This window comes from Acromyrmex echinatior, chromosome 10 (genome assembly GCF_024713525.1).
Source record: "Acromyrmex echinatior isolate Ae372 chromosome 10, ASM2471352v2, whole genome shotgun sequence".
NCBI lineage: Eukaryota > Metazoa > Arthropoda > Insecta > Hymenoptera > Formicidae > Acromyrmex > Acromyrmex echinatior.
The window spans coordinates 9,740,662-9,757,715 of record NC_141861.1 but is presented as its reverse complement, the minus strand read 5'-3'; the positions used below and the strand labels follow the sequence as shown (position 1 = coordinate 9,757,715).

Below are 17,054 nucleotides of genomic sequence, written 5' to 3'. Positions count from 1 at the left end.
TAATTCAACATTGAGTAGAAAATCCATTGTTTCATTTAAAAATGTATCATAAATGCTACTTCAGAATTATGAATAAGAAATTTTTCATTATAATCCAACTGAGTTAAAAAAAAGTTACTATAAAAACATATCATGAATTCTATTTCATTTAATAGTTAAAAGAAACATAAAAAGAATTACGTAAATATGTACAATAAATGTTACATATATAAATTACTTATTTTTAATTAATAAATTAATTAATAAATTAATTAATCGCTTTTATGTACATTTTACATTAATACGTTTCCTTCATTATACATCTAGCGTATATTTTTTGTATAAAAGATTTAAAATAATAACTATAGAAGTTCATGTAATTACTACTTTAATTAATTTAAACTTTTCCACGTATAAAAATTTTTTATGTGGAATTTAATTCATTTTTATGAGTTTAAAATACAAATTCGGATGAATTGAAAATTTACAATCCATTTTCATTTGCTAAAATATTTTTATTAATTTAATATGCAATTTCATCAAATATGAATCATGTATAATATTAATATTGATGTAAAAAATTTAATAATTTACAATGTCACAATGAGCACATTTTAAATATTCACTTTAAAATTGCTAGTTATTAAACTTTTCTCAACAAATCTTGCAACATATCTTGAAATACCAAAATCTTCTTTTGCAAGCATTTGTTTCTTTGTCGCATAAGTCTATTTACACGTTTATTGTAAGTAATACATTTTAGAAACGCTGTCCACTTTTCTTCTGATGAAAAATCTGTTTTTGTGAAACGTTCTGTAGTGTGTTTGGAAGATTTTAAAATTTTTTCATTTATTTCATAATTTTCTAAATTAGGTGATGGAAATTCTCTAAAAAAAGTTTTTATTTACAACATTTGCAAGATATAAAATAAAAAGATTAATTTTTTTTCTTCTTGTTTACCTTACCTTTCTCTATTCAAATCATTTATATCATTTTCAAAATAAGCATCAATTTTTTCTTGATTATTGATACAAGTAGCATTCATTTCTTGTTCGGAATTTAAGGAAATAATGAAATCTTCACTTGTGTCTTGAGTCAATTCTCGTTCATTACTTATATTTTCACTGTAAATAAAAGTGTTACTTGAAAGTAAAAATTATTAAAAAATAGATCTGTACTTTGCCACTGCACTTAAAACTTTTTATATTGTTCTTACCAAACTTCAAATATATATCTATTTTAATTCAAATACAAGTGTATATTAATTCAGCAAAGAAAAACTTAACATGCAATATTAATTAAATTTTAGACATGACAATTGAGTTAGGTATCTACTTTGTAATAACAAACCACTGAAAATTATTTTTGCCACAAGAATCTTTTATAAAATGATAGATTCCATATATTGTCAAATATATGTATATGCTAACCTTTCTTTGATATCAATATTACAGTTGCTTGCATTAATTTCATGATTTTCTGAATTGTGAAGAGTAATAACATTTTCATCTTGAAACATGATTCCAGAATTATTATATAAATTTACTTCAATGTTTTGATATGATAATGTCCTCTTTGTATCTTTTCTAAATAGAGATGTATAAAATAATTTATAGATTTATTATTATAAATTATTTGAACTCTCAATACATATTATTTTTAATTAAAAAAATCTTGTCTCACTTTTTTTGTAGGATCACAGAAGGAACTGCAGTATTCTTTAATCTTTTGACTTTTGTATAAGGATTTATGTCATGATAATCATTTTCCGTAAAATGATCACTACAAACTCTGGCTCCTTTGTATGACAGATTACGGCCAATTATCTGTAACCATTTATTCCTCATTTCTTCATTCGCTGGTATCCTATAGATGTTATATATTTTAAAACTTTTGTCAAAAAACGTGTATAAAATTAAGAAAAATTATTTATCAAAAGCTTAGGGATTTATTATCTATATAATTAAATATAATTAAATATGCCTACATAGCAAGCTTTTTTTAAAAAATAAATTTACAATTAATACATTGCATCGTTATCAACAATCATTACTATAATTCTTGTAATTAATCAGATTTTTAATTGCTTGATTATCACTATTAATATGATTATTCGTTATTACAATCAAATATTAAGTTTTTGCAATTACCTGTGAAATGATCGATGTGGTTCTGAAGGAATATTTTCCTTCGAACATATACAACACGATGAAACCATTTTTTCATCAATTTATAAAATTGTAGTATATAAGTAGGTACTCAGGAATATACTACCATTTAGAATAAACGATATCTTTAATAATAAATCAGTTGCTTATTATTATGTATGTTGACCGTGTTCCAAATTTATTGCCAACACTGAAAATACGACAGTTTACGTTACGTGCATTATAGATTTTCAGTACAGTCAATTTTGGAGCATAGCCGTTGTTGTAAGACAAGGATAGAAACAATAGAAAAAAATGTGGTTAAAATGGAAATATTTACATTTTTTCTTACCAATATTATAAAAAATCCCTACAATTATCTACGCTAGAGAAAAAAAAGATAATTGGCGCGAAATTCAAAAGTAATCAATAAAATGAAAAAAATGATGGAAATACCGCATATAAATATGAATATATATTTTTTCAAATTGAAACACTATATACATACACATAAATATACATTAGATAACATATATATTATATTATGTATATATTGGGTCATCTAAAAAGTATCCGCGGTTTTTTGTCACTAGATGTGTGTTGATGGTCATATATCTAGTGACAAAGTACCGCGGATACTTTTTAGATGACCCAATATTATACAATATTAAGTAAAGGTGTTTTCCAACAACGTACATACATACACAGAGGGACAGTGTAATGCTTGTTCTACAATAGCCATAAGCGTAGTTATAAGGGCTGCCGCACATAAAATTCCGTAACAGTATGCGTAAGATGTAAACTTAAGTCAATGAGCCAATCAGGATACCGCTTTAGGTTACGTAATCTAACGGAAATGGAAATAACAGTAAACTTATCCATAACCTCGCAAGATGAATTTCAACTGGTTGAAACTTGCCTTGCTGGATAAGCTTACTGCTAATTCTATTTCCGTTAGAATACGTAGATCTAAAGCAGTATTCTGATTAGCTCATCCACTTGAGTTCACGTCTTAAGCCCCAGACACAATGCAAAGGAATAGCGATAGCGATAGAAATAATACGATTTTAATCTATTAGAAATCAGATACACTGTAATATACAGTTTCTGATAACTTGAAATCGTATTATTTCGCTATCGCTATTCCTTCGAATTACTGGGCCTTTAAGGTTACTGTTACAGAAATTTTATCTGCGGCAGTCCTAAGTCATTGTAGTTGTATGAATTGACCAATCACAGTCCAAATATTCTTCTTACATTTGATTTGATTGGTTAATTCTTACAACTACACCATTTACTACGTTTATGACTATAGAATAGGCTTAAGGGAGCGTTTATATTGGCCGATCACCTTCAAATATTTCCTTTTCTCTCGTTGAATGAGAAGAGAATATTTGACTGTGATTAATCAATTTTTACAGATTACAGCATACGGCATACGATTACGGCTAATATAAACGCTCCCTTATTCTAGAGTGTTTATATACCCATGAGGCGTATTTTGTGCATATCGCATAACTAATCAGAAGCGATCAGTTTCTTTGATTTCGTGTTTTACTAGTAAATATGCCTCATGGGACTCCAGCCTTTATCCTAGATTTATAAAAGAAGCGCGATTTGTGTTAAGTGTTCTGATTGCTCGTTGCAATTATGTGATTAGCAACCAATGATGATATTCTTATTTTTGTGTACTAAAAATGGCTGCTTAATAAATGATTGGTGAATTTCAAAGTCTTAAAAACAACGCCATTTTTAGTACTTCTTGAAGATAACAAAATCATACAGTTTATGACACAACCACCTTAAAAGTTAATAAAATTATGCTTATTCGAAATTATGCTTACGCGTTTTTGCATGGAATGAAAAAAATCTGACAGAAAGAAGATCGCTATGTTCCGCAATCCGAGATATTAAGCGTTAAAATTGACAATTATTGAAATTAGGAAATCTGTCACGGAGGCAAAATGAAGTTTATAATTGTATTGTTCTACATGGATTTCGACTTTCTACGCGAAGCGATTTTTATCCTTCCTTCTTCCCCCTGCAAAGGGATGCATGACTTCTATAATTGTACTGTTGTTGTTACTGAGGTTAGAAAATCTGTCATGTAGATAGTAGGGTGTATAGTGCTTATCGGGACGGCTACCCGAACAAAAAAAAATAACATATCCTATTTGCTTGGGGCCTTGAAGAAGTTGCAGCGTAGACAGTGGCCTAGTTTTCACCGAGAGTTTAATCCGGATCGGAATGTAAGAACTAACCAATTACAGTCGAGCATTCCCCTGTCGACAGGGGAATACTCGACTGTAGTTGGTCTTGTACGTCATATGCCAAAGTTTGTGCGTTATTTATATCTACAATTTAAGTCTAAGTAAATGTTACGACAATTCTTGTGCCCAGACCCTGTATGTATTACACCGAAGTGTACAAGCTCATTTTTGATACATTCTCTATTCCGCAGTCTTATTCCGTATCGTGTGATTTCACCATTAGCGGTCCATGATTATATAGTCCACGGAGTAATAAGAAGAGTGAAATCACACAGTACGGAATAAGACTGCGGAATAGAGAATGCGTCATTGAAACAACCACTCAGCGCTATTCTGCATTTGTTTGATGTTGCAGAATAGCGAGTGCGTCATTTTCTTGTTATAAACTGTCGTATTTTGAGAGGTTAAAATAATTTGATGATTGATATGATGGAATTGCGTAATGTCGAGACGAATAAAACAAAATGACAAAATCTGAGTGCATAAATATAGATACAAGATAAAAAAAACAATGATGCATTATGTGCGATTTCAGTGCGCCCTTTTCCGCATTTTTCCATCACGCAAGTTTTGTGTGCTATGTTCACATGATGCATCAAAGATATATCCAATATGAATATAATTTAAATTTCGGAATAGATATTTAAATTTCGCTGATTGGTTGCTTCAATGACGCATTCTGTATTCCGCAGTTCTATTCCGGACGGTGTGATTTCACCCTAACGTCAACTTTACGTTGGTAGTAGATATATTGGGTCATCTAAAAAGTATCCGGTACTTTGCCACTAGATATATGACCATCAACACACATCTAGTGACAAAAAACCGCGGATACTTTTTAGATGACCCAATACTACCAACTAGTGTAAAGCCCATTTTACATTGTAGAATGCAATCGTAGTAAGCAGTAGATAGTAAGAAGTTTTTGCGCCTTATCGCGTCTTTTTCGCCTTATCTCATAATGAGCTTTGATTGGTTGGCTGTAAAGTAATAAGGCGTACGAAATGAGAATAACCTATTTCACTTACTCCCGTCTTAATGCTTTATACATTATATTGGGTCATCTAAAAAATATCCGCGATACTTTGTCACTAGATATATGACTATCAACACACATCTAGTGACAAAAAACCGCGGATACTTTTTAGATGACCCAATATATTTTACTTACTCTTACGACAGTCTTACTACTGCATTATAGAATGGGCTTAAAGTCTATTCTACATAGTCGTAAGTTATTTTATAATTGTTCTAGTGGTTGTAATTGTAAGAATTGACTAATCAAGTCGAATGTGAGGAGAATATTTGACTGTGATTGGTCAATTCTTACAACTACACCACTTACAAACTACGCTTACTATTGTATTGTAGAATAGGCTTAACAGATATTCGTAAAGTGTCACGTAATCAATGTATTTCTCTGATTGGTTGGAGTAGCTGTAATTCGTTGTAGCTGCCATATTGAATTTACTATTAACATCACCTCCTGTCGACTGTTGTGTGAAATCATGTCAAATCTATTTATATTACGTCTATGGTTCGTGTCTGGACGGCGGTTTTGGAAGCGTCTTTTAAAGTGAGGTTATGATTATACATAAGCCACAAGGTCACAAAAATAAATGTTCATGTATAGTTATCACATGGGCAAAATAGTCTTGCCATTTCATTGAGTTCTTTTTGTAAGAGAGTCAAAAAGATTAGGTGAGTGTTTGTGGATACAAAAATTATATTCAAGACATAATTGTTGCATGTATTGTACACATTGCTATGTAACATTTGCATACTACTATTACTGCCATCAAGAATTTAAGAAGATATTGAGTGCTTTCCAGTAAGAACACAGACACTGTGTAACAGTGAATCATTTTATCTTTATTTAATATAGGCAAACAACAAGGATGTAATAATTCACTGTGTTATACTGTGTCTTTGCTGGAAAGCATCCATTCAACAATTAAAATATTACATACAATACGTTTCTTATATCACAAATATTATTTTTGAAGGAACTCACTGATTTTCCAAAATGTCGGGCGGTATGTTGTATGGTGGAGATGAAATAGGAGCGTTAGTTTTTGACTTGGGTCATCATTCCTTAAGAGTGGGCTATGCTCAGGAAGATACTCCAAAGGCAGAAATTCCAGCTGTTGTCGGAATAGGAGAAGACTCTAATGGCACAGCCAATAAGGTTGAACCCATGGATATCGATGATAAAAAACCTGACAATAATATTACACAAAATGGGACCAAATATTACATTGATACCACTATTCTTCATGTTCCAAGGAAGAATACAGAGATTGCAAGTTATATGAAAGATGGTATGATTGAAGATTGGGATCATTTTGAGAAGGTAAATGAACAGTATTTTATTTTTAAGACTTATAATATATGCATCTTTTTACATTGAAACCTTGATCATACATTTGCCTGTTAGGTTTTAGATTACACATATTCAAAAATAATTCAGTCTGATGCCGAATATCATCCTGTATTATTTTCTGAATCACCATGGAATGTGCGTAGCAAAAGGGAAAAGTTAACTGAGCTAATGTTTGAAAAATATAATGTACCAGCTTATTTTCTTGTGAAAAATGCAGTTTTGGCTGCATTTGCCAATGGTAGAGCAACTGGTATCGTCGTCGATAGTGGTGCCACACATACGTCTGCAGTACCTGTACAAGATGGATTTGTGTTGACACAAGCCATTGGTAAATCACCCCTTGGTGGAGACTACATAAGTATGCAGTGCAGACAATTTTTACAAGTATGTAAATATTACTTATGTTTATTAACATGTCTTCGAAGTCTGTTAGCCTTGTGTATTTTTTTTTAAATAAATGTAGGATAACGATATCGACTTGTCACCTCCTTATATGGTGGGTAGTAAAGAAGTAGTTAAAGATCATGATAAACCACGATGGATTAAAAAGAAAGGTTTGCCTGAAGTTACCAAGTCTTGGCATAATTATATGGTAAAGAAAGTAGTTCAGGATTTCCAAGCCACAGTTCTTCAAGTATCAGAAACACCGTATGACGAGAAGATTGTTTCTACGATTCCTGCAGTTCAGTATGAATTCCCGACTGGTTATCATCAGGTATATATTTTATATAATGTCTATAACTTTGTATATACAAACTTTAAAATAAGATAATAAAAAATAATTATTTTAAGGATTTTGGAAGTGAGAGATTTCGAATACCAGAGGCATTATTTGATCCTAGTATAGTACAAATGCGTGGAGGTATGGTCGGTAATACTATGTTGGGAGTAGGGCATATCGTCACAACCAGTGTTGGCATGTGCGACGTTGATGTACGACCAGCGCTATACGGAAGTGTTGTAGTAACTGGTGGCAATTCGTTTATTCAGGTAGAATTTTAATAGATAGAGAACTAGCAAATGTTTTCCTTCTTGCATATATTGACAAATTACTATGTATTTGTAGGGTTTCCCAGAACGTTTGAATAGAGATTTATCTATGAGAATACCCTCTAGCATGCGTCTTAAATTGATCAGTGCGAACGGATGTGCAGAAAGAAGATTTGGAGCATGGATCGGTGGTTCGATATTAGCATCGATTGGTACTTTCCAACAAATGTGGATCTCCAGTCAGGAATATGAAGAAAGCGGAAAAAGTCAAGTAGAAAGGAAATGTCCTTAAAACACGATAACTCCTCGTATGTTTTCATCGTATTAGTGTCAGTGTTTGTATAAACATCGTCCGGAGAGTGAGTACAACTTTTGAAAAAGGGAACTCTACATTCTATATTAATTTGTATCATTTAATACAAGTTATGATGCATAAAGCACGTTAGACTAAAGCACTTTTAAATAACATCTTTTTATAACGTATCATGATGACAAATATATTCGTGACGATATGGAATTAAGTATCTGCTAGTATGTATGGATATAAACGTATTCTAACTGTAAATTACATATTGTTCCAAATTATATTATAAACAGATAACATATAAGAAAATCGATCTTTATTTATTACTGATATGTGCTGCGTGCACAAATAATGAAATTTTGTAAATCATAATAAGATTTTTTTATAAAAAAACTCACATGCCATAGCAAATTGTCATGGAAATAAATTTGTTGTTTTTTCGATTTCACACGTCCTTGCATTTGCACAATGTCCTCGGTCTTGTTTCACTACCAATAATGTTATATGCATCATATTGGAATTGTAAGTGTCCAACCCCACTTGTAGCAAATGTCACTATGAGAGCGAGATGGAGTATACGTTCACCCGGAAGCTATAATTATTCTTTGTGACATATACATGTATTGTATGGAAATAATAAATAAGTATAAGGTACAAAAGTACAAAGGAAACCATCTGTCTCTTAAAATGCCTTATTAGTGGTTAACCAAGGAAATAGCACATCCTTTGCTAAGTGAAAAAGCAAATTGAAGGGAAGGTCTTTAACACTTTGTCTTTATGCCTTCAATAATGAAAGACAGTGGATCTTATAAATTAGCTAGTTCAACTTAACTTCATTAAGTATGAAATATTAATAAACAGAGGACAATTATAAAGCCTATATTTCATATTTGTCTCTAGATAGATATTTCTAGTAGAGTTTACTAATTGGAATTCGTTAGTGATCGGTAACGTTTACTAATTGCTTGTGTAAAATTAAATAAAGAAAACTTAATTAAAAATACATAGAATGCCAACTATTCAAGACTAATAATACATTTTGAAATATCAAAAAATTTATAACATCTATTCATAAATTAGTCTTTTTATATCTATATCAATCTATCAGCATAGATCTGATGTATAAAGTTCGTGCTTGTCATCTCTTCCAAAACATCATTTTTTATTGTATATCCTTTTAATGAAACTAACATGGATATCAATAATTATGTATTTATTAACAGAAAGGTTTTAAAATTTGTTGGCCTTTATCCAACGAATATCGTGAGATATATCATATGTTTTACGTGTATGATTACTATTGTTATACCGCAAGGACTGCAAATTTATCAAAATTGGCAAGATCTGTCTACTGTATTGGAAACGAGGTATATGATCATAATAAATCTCCAGTATTGACACAAAGCAGTTATATTATAATTTTGTTATGTTTTAAGGAAAACTCAAATAATTCTATTTCTTTTATTTTTATAGTTCAGTATTGCTCACTATTTTACTTGCTATATTAAAATCGTTAGTTTGGATAAGCAATAGAAGAAAAATGGATCCTTTTATCAAATATATGTTAACCGATTATTGGAATATATTGACAACATATATTTCGAAGAAACACACAGATGTATATGCAATGTAAATAAATGTTTTTTTTTTAATTATAAATGCATAAGTGCATTTACGGATTCACATATACTTCATTGTGTTACTTACAGATACGTGAAGAAAGGATATTTATATACTAAAGGATATTTATTTTTAATTTGTAATTCTTTAATGTTTTTCTTTAGTCTACCTATAATTGAAATAGTTATTGCTGTGATTAAAGGCACTAACAATAATACTATAAAGCATTTTCCGTTTTTAGCTTTGTATCCAGAATATTATTATAATTTTCCGATGTATGAGGTAAGATCCTTATTTCCAGGGGCTCGTCAAAATTGTGATTGTAATATTCGTATATATTCTCATTTACGTAGATTACTTATTTCTCACAAATGATAGCAACAAGCTTATGTGGCCTTATTATCCTGGGAACTGATACTTTAATTGCAACAGCGTTGTTTCACACATGTGGCCATTTCAAAGTACTTAAAAAAAAAATTAAAAATATTAGTACTTTGCAAATTGATTTCGTTAGTATTTATTTGAGAAGATTCATATTTTAGCATATTATTATTAAATTAATATGTTTTGAATGCTATTTTATTCTTGTAAACATATTAAATTTTTTTATTTAGATACAACATACATATCTCGAAGAAAATACTATGCAAAAAATTAAATTACATATAATAGACATTATTAAACATCATTACACGATTCTCTGGTAATAATTTTAAATATATATATATATATATATATGTACATATATATGTACATACACGCGCGCGCGCGCGCACACACACGCACACATGAAAAATATCGAAATTTTGTATCTAGGTTTTGTGATTATATGGAAACAGTTTTTAGCCCAATGTTATTTCTGCAAACGTTAGCTAGCAGTCTCATAATATGTTTAGTAGGTTTTCAAATTGCGACTGCAAACATAACTGCAAGTACAATCTCCAAGTCGATTAAATACATCTCATATTTAATCATGGCACTTTTTCAATTGCTGCTCTTTTGTATACCTGGTGATGCTTTGATATATGAGGTAAAATAAAATTAGCATCTCATTGGAAAAGACGTATAACGACTTAAGCTCCGTTCCGTTTCACATATGATGCGCTTGATCTATCCTTTTATCATTCTTTAATATTCGATGAACAATAAAGATAAAATGATAATCATGCGCATCATGTGTAAAACAGAACGCATCTTTACATACATATGTAAGTATGCATATAGATAAATATATGCATACTTGCATATATACTTATACATGTATATATATATATATATATATATATATATATATATATATATATATATATAGGGTATCCTATAATTCTTAATTAATATTTCTTTCGGAGTGAAAGAGGATGAAATTTTGAACTAAAAGTTCTTTTCTCACTTTTGACTCACAAGAGAATCTCGCGAGGTTCAAATTCTGAATCCTGGAGATCGAATTCTGATCTTAATGAAACTTTGTGTACTTATAGCTTAAAGAGATGAATTTAGAAAATATCAATCGCGATTAAAAAACGATTTGGAGTGAAATCACTTATGTATAGAGCGGTTTGTAACTTTTTCCATTATATCTCGAAAACTATTCGAAATATCAAAAAATGTCTTGCACAAAACATTTTTTTGTACAAAAGTTTTACAACAAAATTAGCTGTATTCATTCGCGTTAATAATATTTTTTAAAAATTATTTTTCAAAATTTTATTTTCAAAATTTCCAAAAAAAGTTTTTAAATAAATATTCGGTAAATATGCCGAATAGGGAAGGCAGCTCCGATTTGTGATTAGAAATAGTAAAAAAACGGTTTTTTATTTCAGAGAAAAATATCAAGTAAAAAACTAGTTTTTTACTGTAAAAAAATGGTATTTTTGAACAAATTACATAAAATTCATGAAAAATCTTAGAATTCACGTTAAATATTAATTAATAAAATTTTTCTTATTATTTCGATACTTTTTAATACTTTTATCTTTATAATTTTATGTCGAAACGGAAATATGTATTATTGGCTGTTGCAATTCTATTTCTCTAATAATAATAGAATTTATTTTTCTAATAATATCACTTTAAGTGTAAAAATTTTGGAGGATTTCAAGCAAAACGAACAGATCTAAATGATTTAAAAAAAATATCTGGCATAAAATATATCTGGAGTAAAAAACTGTCAAAGTAAAAGGAAAAAAATTATTAATTTCCAAGATTTTACCTTAAAATTCTAGTGTTTTTCCGTCGTTTACATCTCTAGTTATGATCCTGAGTGACCTGCACCAGATTTTAGCCGTTGCTTGTTATACGTTAAAAAGTTCATTATTAAAATCTAACTTTTGGACACAACTGTACTTTGATGAAACAAATTCCCTGCTCTTTAATGCAAATACTTTCTTACATAATTTTTTATATAACTTTAGCAGGGGGAAAGTGGGGTGAGAGTCATTTCGCCTGGAAAGTTGTAAAATATACTTTAAAGCAGAAAATTTCTGTTTTGTATAGTAGAAAAGAGACATCATTTTTTGAATTTCTTTTGTTAATAACGTTTAATGAATAATGAGCGACGGCTAAAACCTGGTGGAAGTTAACAAGTCAAAAATGTTACTTAATTCAAGAGACAGGTTGCCATTACTCCTTTGATATCTGAACAGTGGTGTCATATATTTATTATCGTTTTCAGTTATCGTATCATATATTTCCTGTAATGTATAAGCATCTCTTTTATTATGAACAGCAATGAATGTATTTATTGTAAATTTTAAAATTAATTGTAAATCTCGTTGTTAATACTAACATAATTATTGTATGATAAAATGTTCACAATTATAATATTCATAACAAAAGTGCTGCATACAAAAATATTTCTTGCATCAGGAACATCTCAGAACATATTATAGCAGGTGCATCACATATGGAGCAGCGTGGTATTTCTTGAATATCCTCTTTCAGAAAAATCTATTGAAGTTTCGAAATGTGCCGGCTCTTCGATGTACCCACTTTTGAATCAGGCATATTTAAAAAAATTATGAAATCGTGAAGAACAAGCTGTATATGCATCAAAAATTGTAATTTGATATTATTTGTCAAATGTAAATTAATATCATGATTTAATAACATAACACGAATGTTCTCATAAAATTTTTCCATAGTCTGAAATCAAATCTACTCATAAATATCAAAAGATTGAATCATTTCTGTAGTTTTCTTTGGTATAGTTAAAATCCATATATCTTTATCTTTTTGACATAAATTTTTGCAGACTTGCAGGACAATGTTCTCTAAGAATCTAATAATAGTACACTGAAACTTCCGTAGCGAATACAAATACATTTGTAAAAGACTTATACAAGACTGAAAGTATTGTTTAGTTCATTTGCTGCAATGTAAATGTTTGCAGGTCTAAACAAACTTTTCTATTGGCTTTTACACTCCTTTATTGATCCAAATTAAATCTACTTTCGTCTACATTATATATACTTTCTAGTTCAAAAAGACTTATATAAGATTTTACGGTAGCCATGAATTCCTGACATGCAGTTGTAATTGCTTTTTATCTACAGAACAATTTACAAATTTTGTTATTTTTCTTTATATAATTCTATGTTCTTTTTAATAATTTAATATCCATGTTGCACCAGCTTTAAATGAAGGAAAATCGATTTGTGTTTTGACTTCTAGAGCCTATCATCGTAAATCCATATCATGAATAATTCTTTTCTTATCATTAGCTTCTTTAAAATTTTGTAAGACATTCAGAAATATACATATATGTATAATATCTTTTCTTTATGGATACCTTTTTGTAGGTAATATTCCCATCGATAATTGCTGCGCGCAAAGACTTCATCTTTTTAAAATTACCAATGAAAAGGAATCGCTCCTTTTTTGCACTTTTTCAAAATTTAATAGCTCTTCTTTTATAATCATTAATAACAATTTTTCGTTCTTCTGAAATACAACTTTTCTGCTTGATCTCTTCTGCTTACCCTCTGAATTATCTTGGCGGATTATCTTTATTCGATGGGCTCCTTGTTCGGATGATCTCCGCTTCTAATTGACATCCGAATTTGACATCTTCTCTCGGCAGAGGCTCCTTTACTCTCGCTCGTACTATGGCAGAAAGTGGTCATTCCCTCATGCCGCTTTAGTCGCTTCTTTTTAGTAATTGCCTGTAAGAAATTCAGCAATAGGATGACAAGTTCATAAACAAAGCATTAATTCGGAAAATTCAAAACAGTATTACCTGCGTGCTATTTTTTTCTCTAAGTGACCTCCGATACGAGTCTTCCATCTTCTTCCTTGTCGTCAGTTGAAGTGGTGAAACGATGCTTCGTACAACAAATCATCAAAATCGCCGATTATCCTAAATAAACTCGCAAACAATAATAATATTTCGCGAGAAATGTAATAATAAAAACCGTTCGAAAATTGTGATAAGCGCTGACACGCCTTCTGCGTCGGGAGGATACAGGACGATAATGCCGCGCTATTTCGATCGTCGGATCCTTGTGACGAACGATAAAAAATGTCACGTCACAAAGTATACAAAGTTTCATTAAAATCAAAATTTGACACTTCGCGAGGTTCCCTTGTCAGACTATTATTTACAGAGTTATTAATAATTAAAGTTGATTAATCAGCGACGAATTAAGACAGCGCGCAGCTGAGTACGCAGGAGCGTAGCATGCCATAAAACTCCTCACACTTACTATGTATTTTCCGAATTGAAATTTTATTTTAATTTTTCATATAATAAAATTTAATTTTTCATATATTATTAATAAATAAATAAATGAATAAATGAACAGATAGATAAATGAATAAACAAGTAAATAAAAAATAAATATTACAAGGAATTAGAAAGGAGGATGTTAAAGAGGTTTTTCTTCATAAAGGTGTAAATAAAAGGAATAGCATTTTTTAAATAGATTTTGACTTTCTGAGTACGATAATATTAAGAAAAAGTTGGGGTTCGATAGAGAACATCTTGAAAATTGAGTATGAATATGATATACAATATTTGAACAAATTTCAATATTCTTACTTACTTTTCAAGGTGTTCCCCAAGTGCCACAAACTTTTTAATAATTTTATCATATTCAGGAAGTCAAAATCTACAAAAAAACACTATTTCTTTTACATTCTTTAGACAAAAATCGAACCTTTTTTAATATCCCCTAAAAAGGACAGATTTTTCTACTTTGTCCAATTTCTGATTAGTTTTATTCATATTTATTTACTTATTCGTTTATTTAATTCAATTATTTAATCCATTTACTCAATTTAATTATTTTATTTCCACAGCTAACTTAGCAACCTAGCAACGATAACTAAAAACTAACTATGGAATGTTTATCGTGGGTATTAAAAGAAGATTATTGACAAGAAATATTATCAAACTAAATTATTCGTAAATAATTTATTGATATCTACCTATTTGTTGATTTATTCATTACTTATAAATGATGTGTTAATACCTATCTATTTATTGATTTAGACATTTATTTATTGATATAAAAATGGCTTAGAACGCTCGTACGGAATACAGAGATCCGGATTTAAGTCCCGGCTGAGGTAATATTTTTCACAATAAATTTATTTGAAGTTTTTCAGCACATTAACATTCTTATAATATGATATCGGATTGAACATCAAAATTTGCTTGTCAATTTAATTTAATTTGTGATATTATTCCAGTAATTTAATTGTGTTTGTAAATGCAGAAAAAATTCGGCGCGCAGTTTGTATAACTATAAAATATGATATATATGCATGTATAGTACATACATATATAATATATACATATATAAATAATTCACTTTGAATTATTTAGGCATTGAAAGATCTAACTTCGACCGCTATAGGTTTGAATATACTTACTTATTGTTAGTATTTCATATTACGGTCTTAATAAAATCATTTATTACTGTTAATATAAAAAATAAGAATAAAATTTCAATCGAGAGAATGCATAGTAAGCGCGAGCAGTTCCATGACATAATACATTCCTGCGTACTCCGGCTACGCGCTATCTGATTAATCAACTTTAATCGTTAATAATACAATAAATAATGGCTTAAGCCAAAAGTGGAAGAGGAATTTTTAATTCAAAATTTCATCCTTTTTCACTTCCAGAAATATTAATTAAAAGTTATGGAACACTGTATATATATTGGGAGGCCATCCTCACACCCAATTTATAAGGGAAATGGTTATTTTGAAAAATGTTTCAGAGAGAGACAAAATTGTTGGGGATTAAGTAATACATTACATGAGCGTATGTGATTGATCTTAGGTGACGTCGTGAAGGTTGATTTGAATTTTTTAAATGGGAATGCATATTTCTTATTCCATATTCTTGTAACTGGCGTTTCAAGACATTTTGAAAACTGATTATAAATCCTTTTAATTGAGATCTTTCTGAGTTATGAGACTTCAAAATTTAAGTTGATATTAACATTACCCAAGATGTACTGCGTGGAGGTCCACAGAAATTTTAATCCCGAAGAGATGTAAATCCGACCGTGCGACCTCCACGCAGTACATCTTGAGTAATCTTAACGCCGATGGTACTAAAATTTTGAAGTCTCATAATTCAGGAAGATCTCAACTAAAAAGATAGACACTTCATAAAATGTTTCATCTTGAGGTGAACTACAGGAAAATACAATAAAAGATATAGATATAGCTCCCATTTGAAAAATTCAAGTTGACCTTGACATGACCTTTACGACAGCACCCAAGGTCAATTGCATACGCCCTTGTAATACATTACCTGATCCCCAACAACTTTATCTGAAATATTTTTCAAAATAACTACTTTCTGTTTTAAATGGAGTGTACGGATGATCTGAAACATCCAGTACATATGTATATACACATACGTGTTTATAGTATATATTATATTATAGAGTTCCATGATCTACAAAACTGTATATACAATTGCTTGGTATGAATTACCAGTTTCATTCAAAACAGAGATATGTTTGCTTATGTTGCGTAGTCAAAAACCGAGTAAAATAACCGCAGGAAAATTTTACGTAATGCATCTGGAGAATTTTAATGCAGTAAGAAATTATCACTTCTTGTATCACAAAATGTATAAAAAATATGGAATTCTTGTAATATACATATCATAAAAAATATTCTAATTTTAATATTTTTAGGTGTTGAGCACGGCTGCCTCATACTTCATGTTGCTCCGAAGTTTTGGTTCGGATGAAACTACTTAAATTATAATTGAATAAAATCGTAATGTGTAATTAAGAAATATAATACTGAAAAAATAAAAAAATACAACACTTGAAAATTGTGTATAAAAGTTCCGACAATAGCATGATTCATACATTACTGTCTATTAATATCCATAT

At 29.9% G+C, this 17,054-nt stretch overlaps 3 protein-coding genes and 1 long non-coding RNA gene across 9 annotated transcripts; 2 read left to right on the top strand and 2 right to left on the bottom strand.

Annotated features, from left to right (window-relative positions):
- Window positions 1-473: 473 nt before the first annotated feature.
- Window positions 474-2,624, bottom strand: LOC105152656 (uncharacterized). Of its 3 annotated transcripts, XM_087410365.1 has the most exons (6): window positions 2,479-2,624; window positions 2,130-2,337; window positions 1,663-1,845; window positions 1,410-1,565; window positions 945-1,103; window positions 474-866 (listed from the first exon to the last, which is right to left on the bottom strand). In XM_087410365.1, exons 2-6 carry the CDS (start codon window positions 2,195-2,197, stop codon window positions 623-625), a joined length of 810 nt encoding a protein of 269 aa, XP_087266491.1. In that variant the 5' UTR covers window positions 2,198-2,337; window positions 2,479-2,624; the 3' UTR covers window positions 474-622. The 3 variants fall into 3 exon arrangements, with proteins under 3 accessions (XP_087266491.1, XP_011065371.1, XP_087266492.1); XM_011067069.2 differs by lacking the exon at window positions 2,479-2,624 and having other exon boundaries at window positions 2,130-2,460; XM_087410366.1 differs by lacking the exon at window positions 2,479-2,624 and having other exon boundaries at window positions 1,663-1,805; window positions 2,130-2,460.
- A 3,274-nt stretch (window positions 2,625-5,898) lies between these two features.
- Window positions 5,899-8,500, top strand: Bap55 (Brahma associated protein 55kD). Its single transcript, XM_011067079.2, has 6 exons — window positions 5,899-6,097; window positions 6,403-6,749; window positions 6,834-7,163; window positions 7,243-7,494; window positions 7,572-7,769; window positions 7,846-8,500. Exons 2-6 carry the CDS (start codon window positions 6,423-6,425, stop codon window positions 8,059-8,061), a joined length of 1,323 nt encoding a protein of 440 aa, XP_011065381.1. The 5' UTR covers window positions 5,899-6,097; window positions 6,403-6,422; the 3' UTR covers window positions 8,062-8,500.
- Window positions 8,501-8,643: 143 nt separating this feature from the next.
- LOC105152676 (odorant receptor 13a-like) lies at window positions 8,644-16,993 on the top strand. 3 transcript variants are annotated; one of them, XM_087410364.1, is made up of 8 exons: window positions 8,644-9,440; window positions 9,547-9,702; window positions 9,783-9,832; window positions 9,935-9,975; window positions 10,047-10,202; window positions 10,308-10,396; window positions 10,510-10,723; window positions 16,596-16,993. In XM_087410364.1, the coding sequence occupies exons 1-8, from the start codon at window positions 9,265-9,267 to the stop codon at window positions 16,821-16,823; spliced, it is 1,110 nt and encodes a 369-aa protein (XP_087266490.1). In that variant the 5' UTR covers window positions 8,644-9,264; the 3' UTR covers window positions 16,824-16,993. The 3 variants fall into 3 exon arrangements, with proteins under 3 accessions (XP_087266490.1, XP_087266489.1, XP_087266488.1); XM_087410363.1 differs by having other exon boundaries at window positions 9,783-9,975; window positions 16,596-16,751; window positions 16,851-16,993; XM_087410362.1 differs by having other exon boundaries at window positions 9,783-9,975.
- On the bottom strand, window positions 12,203-16,287 carry LOC147908272 (uncharacterized). Of its 2 annotated transcripts, XR_015546390.1 has the most exons (3): window positions 13,928-16,287; window positions 13,671-13,853; window positions 12,203-12,680 (listed from the first exon to the last, which is right to left on the bottom strand). It is a non-coding gene; the product is annotated as an uncharacterized LOC147908272 (long non-coding RNA). The 2 variants fall into 2 exon arrangements; XR_015546389.1 differs by having other exon boundaries at window positions 12,203-13,853.
- Window positions 16,994-17,054: the final 61 nt, after the last annotated feature.